The sequence below is a fragment of the Phoxinus phoxinus genome (assembly GCF_949152265.1).
Source record: "Phoxinus phoxinus genome assembly, chromosome: 4".
Taxonomy (NCBI): domain Eukaryota; kingdom Metazoa; phylum Chordata; class Actinopteri; order Cypriniformes; family Leuciscidae; genus Phoxinus; species Phoxinus phoxinus.
The window spans coordinates 29,536,748-29,556,229 of record NC_136879.1 but is presented as its reverse complement, the minus strand read 5'-3'; the positions used below and the strand labels follow the sequence as shown (position 1 = coordinate 29,556,229).

At 37.3% G+C, this 19,482-nt stretch overlaps 2 protein-coding genes across 4 annotated transcripts in view; one reads left to right on the top strand and one right to left on the bottom strand.

The window, feature by feature from the left end:
- Positions 1-862: 862 nt before the first annotated feature.
- Positions 863-5,893, bottom strand: drc12 (dynein regulatory complex subunit 12 homolog). Its single transcript, XM_079611006.1, has 7 exons — positions 5,847-5,893; positions 5,130-5,225; positions 4,963-5,028; positions 4,724-4,843; positions 3,365-3,457; positions 2,202-2,332; positions 863-1,825 (listed from the first exon to the last, which is right to left on the bottom strand). The coding sequence occupies exons 1-7, from the start codon at positions 5,869-5,871 to the stop codon at positions 1,697-1,699; spliced, it is 660 nt and encodes a 219-aa protein (XP_079467132.1). The 5' UTR covers positions 5,872-5,893; the 3' UTR covers positions 863-1,696.
- Positions 5,894-6,641: 748 nt separating this feature from the next.
- Positions 6,642-19,482, top strand: part of cbl (Cbl proto-oncogene, E3 ubiquitin protein ligase) — a 32,320-nt gene continuing 19,479 nt past the window's right edge. For all 3 annotated transcript variants that reach the window (XR_013797123.1, XR_013797124.1, XM_079609303.1), the window contains exons 1-2: positions 6,642-7,199; positions 12,415-12,662. Coding sequence is in view for 1 of the 3 variants with exons in the window: in XM_079609303.1 (XP_079465429.1) it covers positions 7,053-7,199; positions 12,415-12,662 (395 nt within the window). In the remaining 2 variants the exon portion in view is untranslated. The remainder of the gene's footprint in view (positions 7,200-12,414; positions 12,663-19,482) is intronic.

The window sequence follows — 19,482 nt, the reverse complement described above, 5'->3', positions numbered from 1 at the left end:
ATAGCTCATCCAATTTCATGTCAGATGCATTTGAATGCAACTGCTTTAGCATAGTGTTATCTTGCTGTTTTTCAGTTTCACAGTGATTTATGATCAAAAGCAGTATGTATTAAAACAGCCCATTCTTCTAAATGTTTTAAAATGCAGTCATTGCTACAAATCTTTTTCAGGTCACTGGTTTGTCACCTACAGCTGAATTTCTAGCTATAGACTCTCTTTAATGTTCAAACACGTCAGAGGTAAGTAACAGCACAGGTCAAAATGCTCTTTGTCTTCTTCTTTCCACAACGAAAGTGTTGTTAACATCCCTGTGAGTGCAGGTATAATGTCATGTTCATCTTGCTGCCTTTTGTTCCCCGGCAGTGCTTGAATAAGCAGGATAGCCATCTCATCATTACAGAAATAATGAAATAAAAGTCTTTGTTTGCCTTCGTTTCCTTTCCATTTATCCACGTTGTGATGGATTGATCTCGGATTGGGAGACATTGATCATCTGCCTGCCAGATCAGACGTAGTTCTGGCACATGGAAAATGATCATTGTAGTGCCACATGTCTTTCCGTGAATGTTAAATTCATGACATAACAAGGTCAGTTATTTGATATGTAACTGCGTTAACTCAATATGTTTATATTGAGAGGATGTTTGTAGAGTTTATTCCAGACAGCCAGTTCTCCTGGGGAATCTCACATCTGTAAATCAACAGCTGGCGTCTGTCAGGGGCATTAGAGCATTACTCTTGGAATCATAGTAAGAAGAAAACAACAGGTAAACACATCTTATACATTCTATAGGGAGAAAATTAAATCAGAAAAGGTTTATTTCATTATTTTATTAAAACCTATTTAAATTTAAGCGTGTGAACGACGAAGGACATTGCTATTGGAAGAGCGACAGAAAATTAGGCCAACAGCGACACCAGCTGGTGACAGAATGAACTGCACTGTCTGCTGGATACTGTTGAAACGATTCGGATCAAATGCATACATTTTACATAAAACCATTTTTCTGCATAAATTGTCCCATTCAATTCAGTGGGACAACATACTTGCAAATAGATGGATGAATTGCGTAGAAATTAATTCTGCTTGTTTCATGAAGAAGGCCCACACACAAGTCTAAACACAATGTAACTGCTTTCTCAAATTACACTACCTGGTATGTTAAAATGTATAATCATATTTCATAATTTAAAATGTGAATAGTATTGAAAACTATATTATAATGCTATTGAAAGAAGCCACACTTCACCAAGGCTGCATTGCATTTATATATTAAAACGTAATTTATTCCTGACAGCAAAGCTGAATTTTCCTGCTCGAGAAACATTGAAAACAGCTGTGGTGCTTTTCTTGAAACCATAATATTTTTTTTATAAATAGAAAGTTCAAACGAACAACATTTATTTGAAATAGAAATATTATAGAAATATATTTTGCAACATTATAAATGTCTTGACTGTCACGTTTGATCAATTTAGTGCATCTTTGCTGAATAAAAGTATTAATTTCTTTCAACAACAAAAAAATAATATATATACACACACATATATATATGTGTGTAATATATATATACACACACACACACATCTCAATCCCTGGAGCACAGTATGAAAAGCCCTGGCTTATGCATTATACATGTAATTTCTTAGATGTCAGAGGTCTTGTTCTGTTCACAGTGCTCAACTAAAGATGTCCTCATATGTGAAGCGGGTTTATCCCAAAGTCACTGAGCATGTCCTTGACTTCCTGATGAAGGACTGTGCTCTGTTCTTCCCACTGCAGCCGCGTCTCAGCCAGGTGAGAGAGCAAACTGTCCAGACAGCCCTTTACCAAGCCAATAGACACCAATTAATGAAAACCAACTCAATTTAAAATGAAAAGTAGCTTATTAAATGGGGCATGTCTCGCCATCTGGCACAAGCATTTAGAGGTGCAGATGGTCTCTACTATTCTAAAATACTAAATGCTCAAATGAATAACCTTTTGGAAGGCGATCAGATTTGGTAACACTTTAATTAACCGTCCGTTCAATTTGTTTTACTGTAGCATTAATTATACCTCATTTAGTCAAGTAGATTATTCAGTCACACTTTGAAATGCCACCAAGCAATTTTAAGCTTTGTGTAGTGCTAATAAAATGTCATCCTTTCAAGCGCGGATATTTCACTTAATCACTTATAGAGCAGTGCCTCTGACTTACGTGCAGGATCTTCTCACACTCGCTCTCCATACGGTCCAGTTTGCTCTGGAGGTCAGAAATGATGGCGTCTTTTTCTGCTTCGGTCTTCTCTCGCCGCTCTCTTTCCGATTTGAATTGAACCTGACACTCGGCTAATCAAACAGAGTCCTGTCATCAGCATGCGTTTGGTTAAAGCACACTGCCTTTGATAAGCACAAGAATTTGAATATGTTAAAGGATAATTCCGGTATTTAACACCTTGAGTCTATATTGTAGTTTGTTTTGGATGAACAAGAGTGGTGGACAACATTTTTTTGACAATGGTTCCTCTCTCGAGTTTTTGACTATAAAAGAATTGGCCATGGACCCATTTAACATTGGAGTCAATGGGCATGTCCGAAAATGTCATTAAAACAGCCAATAATGTTCGTTTACAAAACTGTTAAACTCACCGAGTGGTTAGTGCTGTTCGTTGATGATTATAAACAATATATCGTCGCAATATATGATTCCAATCCGTTTATTTTGCTATAGTGGAACTATTTTTTCAGACACTTCACAACCGTGTAACTTCCGCTCAATATTTGAATCTGAAGTGTTAGCACATTCCCGACCACTTGATGGCGATAACCGATGTTTATGTCTCGCGGGACACTCACGGTCACAGTCGAGTTCAACTTCATATTGCACTGGTCAGTGGTCACGTCTTTCAATATTTTCAAGGTTTTGTTTGTTTATTTCTCTTACTCTCCCGGAGCACAGTTGCTCTGCTCGCTAGCCTTATGAGAAACGGAAGCGAGCAAAAAGACTACATCGACTAAATGTAAACAGCCCCCTTTCCGTTACCGGTAGCGCATTTATATTAACGAGCACTCAGTCCTTCAACAGAATTCAATGGGATTTTACACAATGACGAATAAAACACGACAGAAACTGTATTTCGCAACACTTTTTGTTTCTGGAACATCAACTAACATCATTGTTTTAATGACATTTTCGGACATGCCCATTGACTCCAATGTTAAATGGGTCCATGGCCAATTCTTTTATAGTCAAAAACTCGAGAGAGGAACCATTGTCAAAAAAATTTTGTCCACCACTCTTTCACTCGTTCATCCAAAACAAACTACAATATAGAATCAAGGTGTTAAATACCGGAATGATCCTTTAACGGCTGAACTCACCGAGCTGCGTCTCAAGCAAGTCCACACTCACTTCTAGCCTGTTCACTTTAGTCTGCAGGTCTGTTTCCATAGACCTATATTGACGGTTGAGATCTGTTCTCAAAGGTAAATACAATACATATTGTGTTAGAAATCAATGACCATATAACTTCTTACAGAAACGTAAATCATAAGTTATTCACACTACCATTGAGAACGTTTTTTTTTTTTTTGTAGGCTATAATGACATTTTTAATTTAACAAAAGATTTCTATTACAAATAAATGCTGTAGTTTATATTCATCGAAGACTCTTGAAAAACAAATCTATCACTGTTTCCACAAAAATATTAAGCAGCACAATTGTTTTCAAGAAATGTTTATTGAGCACCAAATCAGCATATTATAAGGATCATGTGACCGTAATGACTCAAGTGTTTCCAAAGCAGAACAACATGAAACATTAGCGGGCGGTTTCCCAGACAGAGATTAAGCCTAGTCCTCGGCCCTGCTAACATTAATCTGAAGTTAAACCTATACCTCCTGGTATAGTTTAATTTAAGCCTCAATTTAGACCTGAAAGTAGCTCTAGACTAGTCTTCCTCCAGGAAATCATGGTTATCATCTATGTTAGGCTATCCAAAGGTTGCTGGCTCTCAATATAGCTTCATCCAAGTGCATGAATGGATAAAGAGACCTGCATCTCTTTATTTGCAGGTCCTCCGCCAGTCTTAAACCTCTCTCTTCAGGCATCGGCAGCAGTTTTTTTTTCTTCCACAACATCTCTATTGATTATATCAACCCACAGATTTCACAAAACAGTAATGTAATAAATCTGATGATTCAGTATTACCTGAAGTCGTTGTATTGTTCTTGTAGATGTGTCTTCATTCACATTTAATTAATTACAGATAGATTTCCAGGCATTCCTTTCCTTAGATCCCAGAGCTGATGTGTAAGCTATACATTTTTCTTTTTGCTTTAAACTAGTTCTATCTTGTTCAAATATTTTTTTATTGCAGTCTTTTTTCTGATGCCATTGTTTTCCTTGGATTTGCTTCTCAGTTACTGTACATACAATTTTAAGACTTTCTTGGTTCATTCCAAATAGGAAATCTCTGTCATGCTAATTCAGATTAGCTCAATTGGTTTTAAATTAATCTTGTTTAGTTTAGTTCAGGAAATCATAGTCCAGGTGTTAGTAATCTGTACTTAATCTGTGTTTTAGAAAGCCATTTTTAAGCCACGATTAATTATTCCAGATTAAGGTTTACTCCTGTCTTAATTTAAGCCCTGTCCGGGAAACCGACCCTATATTATGAAGTATGAAGGTGTACTACATCAATAAACCTGCAATAAAGCAATATAATTTTAGACAGACCTGCAGTGATGTCCTTCATGTCTGATCTGTCCTGACTGAGCACCTGCTCCAGATCTCTGATTTGACATTTCAAGTCATCTCTCACCACTGTAGCCTGACGCGCTACACTGCTCCTCAGTGCTGACAAGGGTTGTAGAGACGTTACTTTCTTAATGTTTTATTTTAATTGAACATCAGCCAACAGAGAAAAAATCCAAGAACAGTCCATAAAAAAAAATGACAGCTAGTATTTGCCTTACCCAGATGTTCTTTTAAAACAGCTACGTCTAAGGCACTTCTCCGGTACTTCTCTGCAACTCCATCATCTGAGGAAGATAGGAAATACATCATGCTAATCAAATATCCCTTAGGCCTAAGTATTTATTGTAAGAATTATATTATTTTGTTTATAAAAGAAAAAAAATACCTTTTTCTGGCGTGCTCTTTTTGGACTTTTCCTTTTTGGTGTTTCCTTTCCCTTTCTTCTTGGGTGGCATGGTGTACAGATATTCTAGGTCTGCATCTATCGAGCAGAAGGAAAAGTCTCATTGTGTCTTCATTGTGTACACACAGCCGCCTGGTAGCGTGGGCGTGGCCAGAGAGAGACGTCGGCCAATCACCTCTCCAGAATGCCAATTACAGTTGTTCTACGTAACCGCATTGCACTGCGTCGCCGGCTGGTTGCCTGGAGCTGTGTATAAAGTTGCCAAGCGCGTCGTGTTGTTTTATGGACAATAAAGTAATTTTAGGTATTTCTGAATTGTTTAGATTATTTAAAGAGAATCTTCTTAATTCGTTTGAAATAGCCCAAAGGATGTGGAGCTCTATCACAAGTTTAGTTTTCATTCAATTCAGTAAAGTGAATGACGTTTGTAAAGTGAATGTGAAGTGAAATGATGAGAGAAGTTCAAAGAACCAAGCATTATGCAGCGGTGAACTTACAAAAACAAAGTAGTTCACCTCAAAAAAGATCTGCATAATGAATCTCTTTAACCCGGAGGGCGGCGAAAGTACAATACAAGCACTTCTACTACTAATACTTAGCTCATGAATATTAACTACGTCACATTTACGTTGCTTGGTAACCTCCCTAGCTCCAGTTACGTGCCTTAATTAATATTTATTACTAAGTCATGCTTTTCACCATAGTAGGATTCGTACATTCGCATGAGGAGCAAGAAGGGAGGCGGGGAAAATTTGAGACATGAAAGAGGGCGTGGTCTTACAAGGCGGAACAGGAAGTGTAATCATACAAGTACGGGAGGGGGAGATAGAAGGCGGTGTTTTATTTCCTTAATGTGGTTTTATTTCAATTGGATATTTTAACGCAATACCGTATTGCATTTTCATATGAAAGACGATCTGTGCTGAGTTTATAATAAACGTGAGCGCCTTCATAAGTTTTGCTCGCAAGGGCTCTTGTCTTGCTTAGCCTGAACTTCCCGTTGCAGAAGTAGTGATAGGAAGTACGATTCATTCCAGCGAATCGGTTCTTTCGAACACGTCCTATCAAAGAACCGATTCCACTATTTGCACGCCACTTCTCTGACTGTCAAGTCATCACATCCCTCACACCCCGGTGTTGAATATGCTTGAAAAAAGTTCAGAAAAACATATTTCCCTGCTTGATGTATATCTGTTAAAACGTGTTTTAATATGCAAGTAATTAATGTTAAGTTTATTGATTATAATTTGACTGGCAATAAAAAAATAAAATAAAACGTTCATTGCGTTTACATTCTGATGGTGTTTAATAGGCCTATAAATGCATATGTCACGTTCATATGTTTTTGTAGACATGATACCGCTCATAAAAACATAGTCATTTAGAAACTGGATATAATACATGTTCATTAAACAAATTTGCTTTACATCTAGACTGTTTCAGTCCGACCAGTTTTGTGAACCGATTTAACTGATTGAAAAGATCCGACTCAAAAGAACGGTTCGATTACATTCACGAATCGGACATCGCTCTGCAGAAGCGCACAGATAGAAAAAGAGAGAGAGAGCTGCAGGAAAAGGGAACATCACGCACGCACGGACGGGGTGTCGTTGTGAAAGCAGTTGTTCCTCAATGTCCAGACATCCATCAAAACTTATTTTTACGCGTTATTTTTGACGGGATTCGCCGCACTACCCGAGCGTATTAAATACAGCGTGAAACGGTAACGTTAGTTTCCTGCAAGGGGGGTTTAATGGGAGTCTTTCATCGATAAAGCGCTTCTTCCCCCCACCCCCCTTGACGGACCTTCGCTCGAACCGAACCGGACTCGGGCGCTGTCCTCACCGGGGGGTATCCGATCCCAGTTATATTTTGACTGCGAAACCAACACTCCGAAGTCCGAATATGGCAGGAAATCTGAAGAAAGGTGGGGGGCTTATTGGCATGATGAAGGACGCTTTTCAGCCTCACCATCACCTCCACCACTCCCATCACCAGCCCGGGGCCGTGGACAAAAAGACGGTGGAGAAATGCTGGAAATTCATGGATAAGGTGGGTGACTATCAAGCACAAACACAAAAGATAGATAGCAGAGAGAGACGTTGTAGCTAGCAGCCTCGGTCTCTTGTTAGCTTAGCCGGATGGCCTTCGCCGAGGAGTCCTAATGCAATATGGCAGGGCTGCTCTGCTAAGGCAATTAGCTGAATGGTTTGCTGGCTAATAAACTATATTCAGCCAGTCAAATACTTTGGGAATATCCAGCTTTAGAGAGTTTGTCATTTTTCGGTAGCCGTCCACCCCAGCTTCCCTAGCAGGACTTCTGAATACGGTAACGTTACTGGGGTCCTGTGCTAAGTTAACGTTAGTTGTCCTAGCTTAATAGCTTGTGGTATTACTTAATTGGTCGATATTGTTTATATTGCGAGAAGAGCAGGGGTTGTTTTGAGCTATCTGGAAAAATGTGACGACGACTCGATGTGAACGGTGTGAAAATCACAAAGTTGGTTATAGCAACCAATATCTGATGTTCCCAGTCCTGTTGCTTGTCATTTAATTGGTTAAATTGTCTTAACTTTTAGTGTAGACGTGGATAATGGACAGTTGTCATCTGTCCTCTCAAACACTACTTGCTTCTCTTGTTCCTGTTTCTATGTAATGTTTTGGATAAACAGGAAGCGTTAGCCTACATCAACTTCTTCTTATTTTATTAAGTAGAGTTACTTGCTATTGGTTTTAAGTGAAATGTAGATTATTATTTTCTATTCTGAAGCATTCTACCTTATTAATTCATAAAGTCATGCATACGAATGTTTATAGACATTTAAGCATCCAGCTGTATTTAAAGCTTTTTGTTTAGTGGAGATCTATCCAAACATGGTTTGTCTTATGATCAGGTATTATCAGATGTTAGGAACACTTAGCCTTATCTAATACCTGATTAACCCTATAAAACCTACTGTATCATATCGGATACATCAATTTCTAAGGCCTCTAAATTATCAAGATGATCAAAACGTTGTACACAATATACTGCATGCCCTCTGATCGATAGTTCGCACGTTATTTTATTTTTTTGCAAGACCTTTTAGTATATTTTTTTAAAATGTCCTCTTTCAGGTCGTGGTACACCTTTTTGTAATTTTTATAAAGTAAACATAATAACTTGTATATTGTTAGTTATATTTTAAGATGTACCTTTACTGGACTGAAACTTGGGTTTACTTGATATTCCATACATAATTTTTTAGAAAAATCATGTTAAAAGAGCCTGATGTATCAAATATGATGCAAAACAAAACGTTTTTTTTTTTTTAAAGGTTCAATTTCATATGTCAGACCTTACAGGGGTAGTAATGTACTAAGATTTTAAGCATCTGACAAGAAATTGTCTAGTAAAATGGTAAAAAACAAAAAAAAACAAAAAAAACATTTTTTAAACGGTTAGACGAACATCTGTCTACCAGAGTGGTTTCTTTTGTAGAATTTGCTTCCTCACAATAGAAAAGTTAGAGCTGCAGTTCATGGAAAAAAGTTGTGGTTACTGACCTCACACTTCCTGTGATGTTCACAGTACATGAGCGAAACGGTGTCTTTCACAGGGGACTCGTTTCTAACTTAGGCCTATCCTGTTAAAATGGGAAACCACTTAGGTACTAAAAAGGCCATGTACTCAGTAAGTTTTGAGATGTATGTTGCAAAGGTAAACTATTTAATTGTCACTGAGAAGAGAAACGGTTAATGCTTTCTGACTGAGAGCTTTGCAACTTCCTATTTGCTCAGTTTCACACTGGGTAGTTTGGTTAGTGCACATGTGACACATCACATTTTCTTCATAAGCAAATCTTCTCACTTTAGCAATTTTAACATTGTAAATTTCCGCTTTATGTTAACTTCTGCCGAGTCTTAGATTATGAAACCCTTAATGAATGTCAGGATCAGTGATCAGGATACTTTGTCAGGAGAAGTTCAGCTTGCAAAACAGACCTTTCTGAAAGAAATGTTTCTTCATAGGACTTAAACATTTATTAAATCTCTCCTGACTTGGCTATTTATTATCCAAATTAAACTTTTTTTCCTTTTATTCTCTCAATATCCTGTAAATATTCAACCTCTTACAAACTCCACAAGAACCCAATGGTTGTTCTTCCCAGTTTGCCCTTTAATATGAAAAAACTTTGCATAGTCAAATAAGAATAAACACAAATGAAGTTCTGTATTTCCCCTACATATGCAGTTCATATTCGCCTTGTTGACATAACACATTTTATCTACACTTTGATTTCCTTTAGTAATTATGAAACCACAGGCCAATTAAGAACATTTTATTTGTAGTTGTTGATGGTAGGATTTGCATAGTATGATGTGGTTGATCATGATACTATGAAACAAAAATGTAACACAATGCAACTTTCATTTTTGATTGCATAAATATATTGGTGCATATTCTATTTTAATTGACTTCCTGGTGACGTTTTTCATGCTTGACCAAGCAGATGTTTCTCCGCCCTTTTGGGCTATTTTTCTTAATTCAGATTATCACTGGAAGCCATAATAAACGCACGTCTGCACGTGAACACGTAGACGTATGCATGTTTGCTGATAATTCTCAGGACGTCCTGTCGCCACAGTCTTATCTCTTGGCTGTCAGGACTGGGGGTGCATGAGAGCCAGAAGTTTTGGAGCACAAGTCAGACTGGATGGTGGAACCCCCCCCCTCCCCCCCTCCCGTGATGTCATCAGCTCTCCCCACCCCCCAATCACAGCTGGTCCTGTGCTGGAGACAAAATAGATAAGAGAGGCTGCAAGCCCTCGGAGCAGCTGCACGCAGCGCCAGCCTCTTATTGCAGAAACGTGCGCTCGCGGCACAGCGCTTCTCCAACTGCTGGGGTGGTGACATTTGAGCAGTTTCCCGTTTCCTCAAATTTCCCACCCACGTCTTAATCAATAGTTCAGAAGGTGATGATGCGTGGCTTTAGTCCAGACAGAGGAGAGCCACTATATCTGGATTAAGGCAAAGGCTATTGGAACATCAGTATAGCCATTAACTTGTTTGGCTAATGAAGTGGTTTGAGGGCATGCGCTTAATCATGATGATTTATTGTCTAGAATGAATGTTTTTTTGTTTTTCTTGGAAGATTTCAACAACTTTGTAGCCTCTAGTAGGGTTGGGTGAAATGACTATCTATAATAATATATATATAAGTGACGATTTATTTGAATGTTATCACGATATATATTTGAGAAGTTGAGATATTGCTATACAGTTGATGGATATAACATGTGAAATACACCACTGTACTAACTCTGGGGTCAGTACGATTTTTTTTTTTTCTTTTTAAAGAAATGAATAGTTTTATTCAGCAAGAATGCATTAAATAAATCAACTTTGTCGCATTAATAGTATGATTACTGATGAGCTTATACATTCTATTTTATGACCACGAACACATCTCATCCAATCAGAATTTGGAGTTGGAATTACTAGTATATGTTTTTAATGTTAGTTTTTATTACGGTCTTTACAATTTAGTGTTAAATAATGTAAAGCTTGCTCTGATGTCAGGCATATTCATTTGTTATTATTAATCTTTTATAAAAATTAGCAATTGATTAAAAATAGAAAATAATAAAAACTTCATAGTTTTAGAAGTTATGAAACTTATTTTTAAATTGATACATTAGCTATATTTGTAAAGTATTTAATTCACTCGATTATGCAAAAAATAGGCTTTACAACATAGTTCATTAATATACTCCTTTCCCATTTTTACTTGCGAAAAAAGAAAATAAATAAATGTATATACAATACCACCATGATAAAAAGCCGTGATGGGTGATTTTGGTCATTCCGCCCAACCCTAATCTCAAGCATTAGACTTCTGTAGCTGCAAAGTGAACAACGGTGTCATTCCCAGTCACCAGCTATAAATGTTGTAGAAATTGAGATGGCTGCGTAGTGCTGTATATTGCAGAACCGTGTCTTTTGTGCAAACACGGTTGTCCTCGTATGTTGTTCACAAAAATTATTCTCTCTGGAATGTTCTTGTTGTGTGACCTGACAAGTTTTGTGTGTGTATTTTCAGTTTAGTTAACAGTTTTAAAGCCCTTGTCAGTGTAGTTTTTATTTTTATCTTTGGCCCACAGAGTATATGAGGTTAGTTTGCAGTTCTGTTTTCTTGATCGATTTGTACCGAATATTTGTCTAAAAATGTTTACAGAGCTTGTTGGTTGCTTTGTTAACAGACACATATACACAAACATATCCATACATGTTTTTTTTCTGTAAAGCTGCTTTGAAACCATTTGTAAGTGAAAAGCGCTATACATGTAAAAGTGGATTGAATTGAATTGAACGTGTGTGTGTGTGTATTGTATAAAACATTTGAGTTTATGAGGAAATAATATTGATTCTGTCTCAATCTTTTGTGTACACTACTGTTCAAAAGTTTGTAAAAAAAAATTATAAATTTGTGGTCAGGACACACTTTATTTTAAGGTATACTTCCTCAAATAAGTACATAGTAATATTAATTTACTACATGTTCTTACTATAGAGTTACGTTAGGGTTTGGTTTAGGGTTAGTTAGTTACTTGTAATTATGCACAATTTACTGTTATTATTACTGTAGTAAATAGTACACATATAGTAACATGTAACTACGACACCTTAAAATAAACTCTTGCCAATACTTTTATTCAGCAAGAATGCATTAGCATTTCAACTTTAAAAATGATAAAATAATAAATCTTTCTTGGGCACCAAATCAGCATATTAGAATGATTTTCAGTGTCACGGGATCATGTGACTGGGATAAATTACAGGAATAAATTGCATTTTAAAATATACTAAAATAGAAAAACGTTATTTTAAATTGTAATAATATTTCACAATGGTTTTGAGTTTTTACTGTATTTTTGACTATCAAATAAATGCCGCTTTGGTGAACATACAACAAAGAGACTTCTTTTAAAAGCATGCAAAATATTTCCCAACCAAAGCTGTTAAACAGTAGCCTATAGTTTGTCTTTGTTTTCCGCCTCTTTCCTTGTATTTAGAGCTGTTATGTATTTTAAATTACTGATGGACTGATGTAATAAAAAAACTGCAGTCATTTCAGGGTGATTTTCAAAGCCATCTTCTTAGCTTATATTGTTGTTTCTGGCATTATGTTAGCAACACACCATTTTCATTGGATTCTCGGTTTGCTTCTCAGTGTTTTGAAAAGATGCCATATTTAACATCGTCTGATTTTTCTCTGCTCGACAGGTGGTACGGTTATGCCAGAACCCCAAGCTGGCCTTGAAGAACAGTCCTCCGTACATCCTGGACCTGTTGCCAGACACCTACCAGCATCTCCGCACTATCCTGTCCCGCTATGAAGGCAAGATGGAAACGCTGGGCGACAACGAGTACTTTCGCGTTTTCATGGAGAACTTGACTAAGAAGACCAAACAGACTATAAGCCTGTTCAAAGACGGCAAAGAGCGAATGTTTGAGGAGAACTCTCAGCCCAGGTGAGCACAGATGAGTTTCTGTAGATACCATCTTTAATTACAGCATTTCAGGTCACCAAATTTCTGCTCTGGTTAAAAAAAAATGTTCAGAAAGATGTCCGTTACGGTCTGTAGTGACCAAATAAAGGTTTCAACTTTTTCCATTTGACGAAGGCGTTGGGTTAGGTGTGAAAGCAGTCATCAGAGATCTCAGGCCACAGCTGTGCAGACGTTTCCTGAGCTAGTTCATGTTTTTTGGAATGCTCTGCAACTTAGTTTGGTGTGGGAGGCAAAAGCAGAAGCAGTGAAACATGGTTTGTCAGTCCTTGAATCATGTGAAACCGGTTTCTTGAAAAATTTGAGTAGAGGTTACGTTGAGTTAAGCTGAAGCCCAAGTCGTATATATCAAAGATGCAAATGAAGTGGAGTATGCAAGCGCTCACGGATCAGCCAGTGGACTGAGATCGTATCAGGCCTGTGGTTCTTCTGCTTCTCCTGGAAACGCTTGACTCGTGTGTGTGTGTGTGTGTGTGTGGATGGATGGACGGACGGACGGACAGATGAGGAATGTGTAATGCAAATAGGACCAGTCACAAGAGGAAGAGCTTAACTGAGGCCCAGACCTTGCCACTAACAGTTCAGTTTTAGAGTTTCCAGATGCAGTCTTCGTTAAACCCACATATCATTTGTAATTCATCCTGATATTCCTCTGCCTCTGTCTTGTTTGTAAGTTGCCTAAAATCCCTGAAGACTGTTATTTCATTCACATAGCATATAGCCTAGTCTTCCGATTTTCATAAATGAGAATTGTTTAACGGCCTAGCTAAGCCATTGAACCCAATGTGATGTTATATATTTGGCTTATAGTTTGATCTAAAGTGACCCTACAATATGATTTAAAAGTTCTATACGTTCTCGTAAGTCCCAGACATTTCCCCTCAGGAAACGCAGCTTGTTTAGTTGATTGTAAACATCTTATTTATGTCCATACCTAATTTCCATCATTCTTATAATCGCACTTCCTGTTGTACCAGGGCTTCTCATATCAAAAGCCAGTCATCGAGCCAGCTTTTCATACTATTTTACTTCTCTGAAACTAAAAAATAATTGTCAATCTAAACATTTACCTTAAGAGCTTTCATACGAAATCTTTTTGTATGACGAGGGCTCTTTTTGAGCCGCTTTGGTGGCAAATTCTCAAATCTTAGCTAAAGCTTTTTTTTGTCTCATTACACAAACTGAAGCTTTACTTAGAGTGTCTGAGGGGGCGAAGTGTTCGTATTGAGTGAGAAGAGTTTAATGATTAACTCTGACACATAACTCATGCTCTGCACCATGCAGACACTGCTCTTCCTGTTAACGCATTCACTTCCCCTTCCTGTTTCTCCTAAGCCCCCATCAGCATGCACTACTGAGGCTAGCTAAAGCCTGCTACTACTTACACTGACTGTCAGTGACAATTCAAGCTTAATAGGCTCATTTTCAGCACAGATTGGTTGTTAGTAGTACTGAAGACTGTCAGCCTAGCATTGGCTGCACTAGAGGTAGAGCAAAATTTTGGCTTCAGCCCCTGGAACCTTGATATATTGGTCCTGAATTGATACCTTGAAGTAAATCGACAGTTGGCAGACTGGTGAAAATATGCAGTGGGTTTGCATATCATAAAACCGAAACATGAAAAACCATTTAGCAATAATTGAATAATTTAGATGCATACTTGACATCTTGTACTGGCAGAGAAGACCTTTAATTCAATCAGGGTCATACAATTAACAAGAAGGCTATCTATTAGTTGCGTATAAAACTTTCACAAATGTTCTTCACCATGAACGGCTTGGCATTTTTCCAATTTTGTTTCCAGATGAATTTTCCAAATATTCTTGAAAGTATTTACATCATAGTGAAGCCTGAAAATGACAGCAATTAACTTGTTTTGCTCAAATTACCGAATATGAATAATGATACAGTGATTTTCTTGAAGGCATGTATATAATCTAGGACAGCCTCTGCAACATATTGGATATGATTGTAATTACTATAATCCATTATTAAAATAAATGACTGATGTTGTGCATTGATGCATTTTTGAACCCTTCATTGTTTAATTTTGCTTTCATGCGTCACTTTACTCTCGCTTGCCTACCAAACTGAATAGCTGGACGATTTGATCAATCCTGAAATTGATATTGCACACTTTTTAGTATTCCTTGCAACCCTAGTGCTGCCTTAAGGTATGTTCACATTAGCAATATTTCAGCAAAATTCCACTGGCAGAAAAAGGTCTATTCATGGCTCAACAATAAGGACTGCCCCGATGGCCCAGTGCCAGCATGAAGGACAGTTGACGGAATTGTAACTTGCCTGATTGGGTCAGTACTGCGTCGTCACGAAAGTTGATCATTTGCACGTTTTAAAGTCTTGCCAATTTAATCATTCAAGCAATTTTCAACCATTCAGATTCAAGCACAAGAAGATGCGAAAGAGAACTCAATTCAATGTTTTCTGTACACGCACACAAACAGAAGGTGTTTCGAAAGTACCGAGTACCCAAAGATCGGACTTGCATCCTTGGTAGTTCGGACATAACAAGTTCGACTCCGGAGTAAGAACTCTGGAGGTCGAAAGTACAGTAATTCTGCAAATGGAACAGCAGTGTACTTGGCGTCATTCACCTCATCTTCACTGTAAATTAACAATAAAACAAAATATGATGTATATGATCTAAGCCTCTGTTTTCATTTTTAAAAAATATCACGTGTTTCAGGCAACGCATGCATAATTTATCTTCACTACATGTATATTTATAACAAAATTAAATATAAAACACATTTTAAAAGTATGAAACGTTTACAGTTTTTGGATCCGTGCATTAGGTCTCAAAGTGACAGCAGCCTTAAACACCTGTTGCTGTCTCAATCAACAATAATCGACAGTTAATCAAACAACAAAAGATGAAGAGAAAATCACTCAATAAATTGTAAGGTTCAATAAAAATAAGTGTACATGTTAAATTTATGAAAAACTCCTGAACATGCAGATTCCTTTTAAATTGGACGCTAAATTTAGCTGAGCAATAGTAAAGGTTAGCAACCTTTATACCTCTTTTTAGGTTTAAAAGGGTAGTAGGGGTGTGCGATTTATACCGGTAGACAGTAAACTGGTAGAAATTGGTCAACCGGTAGAGATTCGACTATCGTCTCAGTGCTGCTAGACACTCTGCTGAATGTCTGTCCTAGCATTGGCAGCATTTGGTTCCAGAGTTCCCAGTCTAACTGATGTACTGATGTTTTATGCGGATGCTCTGGTATACTGGAGCGGTCTGTGAGATTACAGTGAATAATTTGTGGCTCACTGTATTTTCACACAGTTGACGGTTTCCGCATGCTGTTGAATCTTCTACCAAATATTTATCTTCTATAGTAGGGTTTCCTTATGAAGAAATACGTATTGCATAGTGCCCTGATATCCATCTCTGAAATTGCATGTGCTCTCAATTTAGGTAGCCTGGGATTAGTGTGTCATACAGCTGTTGTCAATTAAGCAAACTAATTCTGAATAGACTTTCTGACAGATGTTGCATCCTGAATTATCGTAGTTTATTATCTAATTGTGATTATGCGTCCATACTCTATTGTTCAGATCGCTATATTTGGACCATGCTTGACTTTCCGTACTCATGTTTCCCTCTCTGGTTTATTTGGTTATCTTTTCATCTTATCTGCATGTTGTAGGTTTGTATGAAAGGACCAATTTTAGCAACAGGGAAATGAACAACAGCAGATAGGTGAAGTCAGATGCATGTGCATCTGCCAGGTTGTTTACGGTAAGGCATTATACAGTTGTGTGGTGTAACAGAAATTTGTCAGCTTGGTGGAGTTTATTGCGTCCAATTTCCATTTTGTTGTAGTCACAGCTCTGTCATAAGATGAGTTAAGTCTTAACATCCTTTTACATGTACATTCATTCTTTCTGTGAGTTGTTCTGAACTTGGAGAGTGTAAATTAGATGTTTCCTCTGTACTGGTCCACATTTCAGACTACATAGCCTAGATGTAGTCAGCAGGGAGAGGACCGCCCATTCATGGAAGAAAATGAACGTTTACTGCAGTAACTACAGTTTACTAGTTTTGTTCTGTTTGTTATGCCATGTTTTGTTGTTGTTTGTTTGTGAACATTTTTGCCTGCATATAAATGCTAAAAATAGACTTCAGTGTATTCAAGAAATTCAGCTTCAAGATTGTAAACGCTCGAAACGCATGCGTGTCTGCAGCAGTCTTTACGATGCAATAAGTTGTTGGTAAACAATCCTTTCTCAGTTTTTCATATTGTGCATGCCACAATTTAAGTTTGGCATAATCCTTATAGACAGTCTTATAGACAGTTGTCACATAAACTGCACATTGCGATTCAACTGGCATATATTATCTCCTATTTTGTCGCTTGCTTTCTCTCTTTTTTTCACAGGCCTAAAATGCAAACAAAATTCATTTTTAGCCAATGATCTGTTAACCCATGTTTTGTGGTTTAGCACTATTAATTAAAAAAATTCCTACTCTTATCAAATAAAAGTGCCATCAAACAACACTATCAAATGATGGTCCAACAAGCAGTTTTGTAGAAGCAGATATGTTTGATAGTAAAAGTCCTTGGTCAAAGTCTTTGTCATGCAGAAAGTGCAGTGCCTGACTCGCATCTGTGGGGTGTCAATTGAGCTTTATTTGTATTAGTTTTTCTCAACTGCTAACACACTATTCATGAAACAATTCACCATTTTCTCAACTATAAACATAGTATTGTAACTACACCTCATAGTTGCACATCAAACTCAAATATTTCAGTCAAAAACATAATTTCTTCTGTCAAAATCAAACTTTGGCCTCAGATGACACACAAACCCAATACTTCACTGCCTAGAGAACATCTGTGCAATTAGTTCAAAACACTTACAAGCCTACGCACACCTTGGCAATAGAACTTAATAGAAGTAAAACGTGGTGTAACAGTGTATGAATGAAAGTATATGAGTGCATATTTGTCAATTTAACAAAACTTAGAGCTGGTGGTGCTTAAAGGGATAGTTCACCCAAAAATGTACTCGCCCTCAAGTTGTTCCAAACCTGTATGAGTGTATTTCTTCTGATGAACACAAGATATTTTGAAGAATGTTGGGAGGGAACCAAACAGTTGATGATGACACAAATGATGCCATAATTTTAATTTTTGGGTGAGCTATTACTTTAAGACATTGGTTATTCAGTGTTTCTGTAAAAAAAAAAAAAAGCTAACAATAATACTGATAAAATACTACTACTAATAATAAAATAAAACATACTGAGGTCTAATGAGCTGCTAGGTTAATGAATATAAATCACGTTGTCTGTGTTCGCTCGAACTGATTTGCTGATTTTAATTTTATTTTTTAGAAAGCATAAAGAAATGGAATTGTGAAGGAAATTTTAGGTCTAATTCTATTTGAGAAATCATTTTGAACTCTTCGTAATTAATATTTGCATTAATTTGCATTAAAATATGCACAAGTACTTTTATTTGTATGCCTAATGTCAAAAACATTTGTCTCATCACACTCAGTTAGGAATTACATGAATCATGTACATTTTCGATTAAAAATGGCCGTATTTGTGAAAGACCAGTAGTTTGCATCACTGGATGTTACTGTCAGTTGTTTAACATTTCTATCATAAAACAGTTGATTGTGTAAAATGTTTAGCTATTTACATCTTTAAACTGATGCTTTGCACTTGAGTTTATGCTCTGCTTCTGTAAACAGTTAACCTGCCTACTTTGATTTAATTGGGGACTCAATCACTGACATTTTTAAACCTTTTTGTCATACTAACAACATACAAAGCAAAAGCAAACAAGCATGTCGATCGTTCGTTTTTGCAGAAAATTGAGCTGTGGAAAGAACTTAAAGGGGGGGTACAATGGTGTTTCATGTATTAAGAGTTCTTTACAGTGTTAAAGAGATGGATTCTCATGCTAATAATGGCCAAAGTTTGAAAAGTTATTTTGAACGAATAACAGAGAATTTCTGTGCTGAAAATCATACTTCCGGGTTGCAACACGTTTCGGCTGGTTTTTTTCTATCGTAGATCTAATGACGTAGACCAGAGTGGAACTCCTTATATGAGCATTGCTCTCGGAAAAGCGCGTTCACGCACACGTCGACCAGAGGAGAGAAAGACCGCGCTCATGACGCGCTACTACCGGAAATCATCAGCAGCAGCGCTAGGAATGGTTGATGTCAAGAATGTCTCCAAAAAAGTGTGTTTTGGGATGTGAGGGAAAGTTTACCTTGTTCAGCTTCCCAAAGAACCCAGTGTTACTGGAACAGTGGATGCAGTTTGTATTTCCGGGACAGCAAAGGAGTGTGGCAAGTGCGGTTTTGTGTTCTGGTCATTTCAGTGACGAATGTTTTATTAACAAGGCCCAGGCCGTCGCTGGATTTGCAAACCGGTTGCAATTAAAACCTGGCGCATTCCCAGTGATAAAACACCCCATTCATGTAAGTACAACGGTATCACGCGCTCCCGCTTGACTCTATAGCTCCGCCCACGCCCAGAATCAAGGACCTCGGCTTTTTCCGGATAGAATCGGAAAGCTGTATTTTTATTTTATAAATATGATGAAACTAAAGACTTTTTGGAGATATGAAGGGCGCACTATTACTCTATAGGTACTCAAGATTAACATGAGATTGACTGAAACTAAGTATTTTACCCCCCCTTTAACAATTATAGCGACATGGTTGCTAACTAAATAAACTAATTTAAAGTCATTTGTGTGGTGTGGCTTTTGTGTTCATGTTTAATAAGTGCTAT